Here is a 6,037-nt window from a genome sequence, read left to right as displayed (position 1 = left end):
AAAAAAATCTATACACAAACCACTGATTTGCCCAGACCAAGAAAAGAAAGAAAGAAAGAAAGAAAGAAAGAAAGAAAGAAAGAAAGAAAGAAAGAAAGAAAGAAAGACAGTCAGTGGTAAGGTAAGCAGAACCCAGAGGAGCTGATGTTCACAGTTCTTACATGTACAACTCTTTCAGAAATTATCCATAAAGTACTTTATTTTACAACCTGCTTCTTTTGTAAAACTAAAGGTCCACTTTATTACATAAAAGTTTTATACAGTGTTAAAAGCAGAACTGTATGTAAAATACTGCATCTAAATGTTTCTAAATAGTCTTGTTCCATTGGTTCATCGGTAACTTCTGTGGCTTCATCATCATTTTCCATGGATGATTCTGAAAGAATTTCTCCAGTTTTACTAGGATTGGATCTTACTAATTCTTTTGTTTCACAGCAGTCAGAAGAACCACTACTTTCAAGGCCTTCGTTTTCACTACCTTCCGAATGTAGTAAATCTTTCTCAGCTTGAGACACATCAGATTCCTCCATTTGATTATTTTCCTCAGAAGTCTCTTCGTTCACAGTTAAGGCATCATCAGATTCTTTTTCTTGATTTTTTTTCTTTCTGGGATCATTTCTCTTGATGACATAAAAGACTCTTCTTCCTCTTCATCCTCTTCTTCATCCTCTTCTGTACAGTGCTGCTGGGTACAAGGGCTTTCTTTGTCTTTATCCTGAGATGATGATGCTTCTGTTTCTTCTACCATAACTGAAGAAATTTCGCTGGAAGTCGTTTGACTGGCTGTTTCTCCGACTTCACCTTCTTTGTCAAACCTGAGTCTTTTTACCTCATGCCCCTCAGCTTCCACAGCATATTCATCTGGATGTTTATTTTTCAAAGGGCTCACTGAGGAAACTTCTGATTCAGATGTCAAAGAGTCACTGTGATTTTTCTCCTCATTTTGCTGCAAATGTGCCTCTTTGAGTCTGTGCTCTCAGGCAAGCCATTTCTTGTCATGGGGGCTGACAAAGAAATCTTTGATCGATTAAGTGGCCTGGGTGTCCCAGGCCCATTTATATTAGACCTCTCAGTATAGCTTGGTGAATTTCCAGGAAACATAACACCATTCATTCGATTTAAACTATTGGAATTGTTTTTCTCTGAAGAAGGATAAACACAGCTAATAACCATCACATTCTTTTCTACTCCTCGAAGAAATTTGTCTGTTCCTGTATAGTTTCTCCTTGGATCTGTTAACAATTCACATAGTCGCTGAACAGTAAAAGGGATACCATTAAATCCAGCGACAATTTTCAGTATTCTTTCCTTCATTTTGTCAAAGGCAATATATTGGACATTAGGGTTGGGAGGACCTCTTGGCTCAGGAGTTGAAATTCTGAAATCATCCATCACTTTCTCCAGTTTGAAAATAAAATAGCCTTTAAATTGGGACCTCTAAATCATTGTTTTTCCAGTCTTGGCTATGTGACAAAGAAACTGATCCAGGACAGGACAAACTTCCTTTCCCTGCCTCTTCTCAAAATCTCTCAGCGCCTCCTGGAGCCTCTCTACGTCCATGGCTTCCGGCGTCCCTCACAATCTCCGCCTCCCTCCGCGGGTCTCTCAGGACCGGAACCCCTCCCCGACACCCCGAAGCCCTCCCCTCTCTCGCACACACTACGGCACGCAGGTGATGGGGAGGGGCGGGGGGAACGAAGGGAGCCCAGTATCTATTGGAATTAAAAAATACATTTACCCTTTAGGACTTACATATAATTTTATACACACACACACACACACACACACACACACACACACACACGCACACATATGCCTGCATACATACCAAATATACAAGGTTATTCATAACAGCAAAAGATTGGGGGAAAAATCCCAAGTGTCCATCAATAGGGACTATTTGAATATAATACGTCCATAAAATAGCATGTTAGATGTTAAAAAAGAAAAGAAGAAGAAGAAGGAAGTTCTTTGTGTATTGATATGGAAAGGTGTCCAACGTATATTGCTAAGTTATTCTCATGTCACATAATTGTTCTTTGTTTGCCTGTGGCAAGCAGAAGATTTGTGTAATGGAGGGAGCCTCATACTAATCTGTAAGTGATGCAAGAATTCTCCTTCAGGACAGGTAGCTCTAAGGGTCTCTCAGTCCAAGACAGCTGAAAATTCACTGTCCAAAAAGTAGGTACTTACTGTATAAGAAAGGAAAAAATGTTTGTTTGTATTTGAGTAAAGAAATTTTGGAAGCATAGGCAAGAAACTTTAAAAAAGCGTCTGTAGTAAGCGAGAAGGGTGAGACTAGGAAGGCAGGAAATGGGAAGATGGGAGTAGGAGTGCTTTGGTATTTGGCATGGAATATGTTCTAAAATTATTATTATTATTATTATATGAGACAGAATTTCGCTTTTGTCTCCCAGGTTGGAATGCAATGGCGCAATCTTGCACCAAAATTACAGGCCAAAGTACCTGTAATTCCTGCACTTTGGGACGCCAAGGTGGGCAGATCACTTGAGGTCAGGAGTTTGAGATCAGCCTGGCCAACATGGTGAAACCCTGTCTCTATTAAAAATACAAAAATTAGCCAGGCATGGTGGCACATGCCTGTAATCCCAGCTATCCAGGTAACTGAGACACAAGAATTGTTTGAACCCAGGAGGCAGAAGTTGCAGTGAGCCAAGATCGCATTACTGCACTCCAGCCTGGGTGACAGAGTTCAAAAGAAAAGAATAGAGATGTTCTTAGTGCACTAATTGTTAGAATTGATTGACAATAATTTGGCTTCAGATTCAACGTTGTCAGTGCTTCTCTTGGAAGAAAGGTAATGACTGTCTCAAACAAATTTTATCTATAACTGGGGTTATTGGTACTGAAGAAAGTCGGGGCCTGGGGTGGTAGGTCTGAATCAAGTAGCCCCAAAGACCTTCCTCTTTTTTTTTTTTTTTTGAGACAGAGTCTTACTCTGTCGCCCAGGCAGTGGTGCAGTCTTGGCTCACTGCAACCTCCACATCCCGGACTCAAGTGATTCTCCTGCCTCAGCCTCCCGAGTAGCTGGGATTACAGGTGTTTGCCACTATGCCCAACTACTTTTTTGTACTTTTAGTACAGATGAGGTTTCACCGTGTTGCCCAGGCTGGTCTTGAACTCCTGAATTCAGGTCATCCTCCCACATTGGTCTCCCAAAATACTGGGATTACAGGGGTGAGCCACCGTGCCCAGCCCCAGATACCTTCCTCTTAATGTCCTAAACCCTCAGGAGCCCTCACCTGATATTACATAGTTTGAGAAAAACTGCTCTGGCCCTCTCACTGATGTTTTTAAAGATTCTCTAGCTTCATAGTGAAATTAGTACCTGGAATGGACACAATGCTCTGTGGGAGTCCCAAGGATGCAAGGACAAATATGGGAGTTCTGGGATGGACAAGAGGAGTTTATCAGGTGAAAAAGCTAGAGGAAGGCATTAGAGTCTCAGAGCACACCTACGCAAAGGTACAGAGTCCCTAGATCACATGGGGAGCGGTGACTACTTTGGTGCATGTGGAGCGGAAGCATTTGTTAAGTACTTAGTCTAATCTCTGTCAGTTACTAAGTGTTATGTGGAATATTAAAGAAATGAAAGAGACAGTTCTTGCCTTTATGTGATTTCCTCAGGAAGCGTGTTCCATTATAAAAGTAAAGAAAAAAGAAGACCTATTCAATTACTAGGTAAAGGGACATCGAATGTCGTGATTTTCTCCCTTTGTCAGGTAGGGGTAGTCTGTGGCTTGCAGGGCAGGGCAGGGCAGTAGAGTGTAAGCAATAGAAGATCTGATGTCTGAGAGACTTGGGTGCAGACACAGGCTCTGCCATTTCCTAGTGGTGTGACACTGGACATTGGGCAAGTCATGGTGCCCGGTCTGGCCTCTAACTCCTGGGTTCAAGCGAGCTTTGCACCTCAGCCTCCTAAGTAGCTGGAATTACAGACATGCTACCTCACCCACCTTTCACTTGACATATTTGAGTCCCTGTTTTCTCACATGAAAATGGGAATAAGTATATCTGCCTTGGAGAATTTGGGAAGACTGGAGATATATGTAAACTTCCTGGGACAATCAATAAATAATGGATTTTCTTATTTTACACTCCTTTGGTTTCTAAAGGTGTTTTATTTTATTGTATTGTATTTATTTTTTTGAGATGGAATCTCACTCTGTTGCCCAGGCTGGAGTGCAGTAGCGTGATCTCAGATCACTGCAACCTCTGCCTCCCAGGTTCAAGAGATTCTCCTGCCTCAGCTTCCCAAGTAGCTGGGATTACAAGCGCCTGCCACCACACCTGACTAATTTTTGTATTTGTTAGTAGAGATGGAGTTTTGCCATGTTGGCCAAGTTAGTCTCGAACTCCTGACTTCTGGTGATCCACCCGCCTCTGCCTGCCAGAGTGTGGGGATTACAGGCGTGAGCCACCCCACCTGGCATCTAAAGCCATTTTGAGTATGTCCTCAAATTATCTTATTTTATCCATCTGTGTGTTTCTCCCAACCTTTTTTTTTTTTTTAATGATGGTGATGGTGAAGGGAGAGGGGGTAAAGTTTACGGGAATAAAGGAAGGGAAGTGAATGAAGTTGGGAGATTGGTGGGGGATGGGAAAGGAGGAACAAACTGATAGTCAAAGGGACCCTGTAGGCAGGAAGACATTAGGTCAGGACAAGAGATACACGACAACAGCTTCCAGGCTCACTGGACACTAGAAGGACTCAAAACATCACATAAAAGGCAAAGCAGTCACCTGGGAGGCTAGCCAGGGGACCAAAAGACATGACAGATGATGTCTATGTATGAGGTTATAAAGTTAGTAGGAAGAGTATAGGTTTCTCTTTCGGTATGGGTTTGAGTGACTTTGAGAAAGTTAATGTTTCTGAGCTTCCATCTCTTCAACTTTTTTTCTTTTCTAATCTATTTTATTTTTTATTTACTATTATTATTTATATTATTTCAGTAGTTTTGGGGGAACAGGTGGTATTTTGTTATGCGGACAAGTTCTTTTTTTATTATACTTTAAGTTCAGGGGTTCATGTGCAGAACATGCAGGTTTGTTAGTTCTGGGATACATGTGCAGAACGTGCAGGTTTGTTTCATAGGTATACATGTGCCATGGTGGTTTGCTGCACCCATCAACCCGTCACCTACATTAGGTATTTCTCCTAATGCTGTCCCTCCCCTAGCCTCCCACCGCCTGACAGACCCTAGTGTGTGATGTTCCCCTCCCTGTGTCCATGTGTTCTCATTGTTCAGCTCCCACTTATAAGAGAGAACATGCAGTGTTTGGTTTTCCGTTCTTATGTTAGTTTGCTGAGAATGATGGTTTCCAGCTTCATCCATGTCCCTGCAAAGTGATGAACTCATCCTTTTCAGTGACTGCATGGTATTCCATGGTGTATACGCGCCACATTTTCTTTATCTAGTCTATCATTGATGGACATTTGGGTTGATTCCAAGTCTTTGTTATTGTGAATAGTGATGAAATAAACATATGTGTGTATGTGTCTTTATAGTAGAATAATTTATAATCCTTTGGGTATATACCCAGTAATGGGATTGCTGGGTCAAATGGTATTTCTAATTCCAGATCCTTGAGGAATTGCCACACTGTCTTCCACAATTGTTGAACTAATTTACACTCCCACCAACAGTGTAAAAGTGTTCCTATTTCTCCACATCCTCTCCAGCATCTGTTGTTTCCTGACTTTTTAATGATTGCCATTCTAAATGACATGAGACGGTATCTCATTGAGGTTTTGATTTGCATTTCTCTAATGACCAGTGATGATGAGCTTTTTTTTTTCATATGCTTGTTGGGTGCATAAATGTCTTCTTTTGAGAAGTGTCTGTTCATATCCTTTGCCCACTTTTTGATGGGGTTTTTTTTTTTTTTTTCTTGTGAATTTAAGTTCCTTGCAGATTCTGGATATTAGCCCTTTGTCAGATGGATAGATTGCAAAAATTTTCTCCCGTTCTGTAGGTTGCCTGTTCACTCTGATGATAGTTTATTTTGCTGTGCA

The 6,037-nt window shown here is 41.4% G+C and overlaps 2 protein-coding genes across 4 annotated transcripts in view; one reads left to right on the top strand and one right to left on the bottom strand.

Moving 5' to 3' along the window:
• LOC108541467 (schlafen family member 12-like) overlaps positions 1–6,037 on the top strand; it is a 61,873-nt gene that overhangs the window by 8,964 nt on the left and 46,872 nt on the right. The gene's annotated exons all lie outside the window — the stretch shown is intronic.
• On the bottom strand, positions 243–1,560 carry LOC108541443 (serine/threonine-protein phosphatase 4 regulatory subunit 2-like). Its single transcript, XM_017890986.1, is given in 4 exon segments — positions 243–599; positions 602–966; positions 969–1,273; positions 1,445–1,560. Coding segments are annotated over 4 exon segments (1,143 nt in total).

This window comes from Rhinopithecus bieti, unplaced genomic scaffold (genome assembly GCF_001698545.2).
Source record: "Rhinopithecus bieti isolate Rb0 unplaced genomic scaffold, ASM169854v2 scaffold_20840, whole genome shotgun sequence".
NCBI lineage: Eukaryota > Metazoa > Chordata > Mammalia > Primates > Cercopithecidae > Rhinopithecus > Rhinopithecus bieti.
This window is presented reverse-complemented; position numbering and strand designations above follow the sequence as displayed.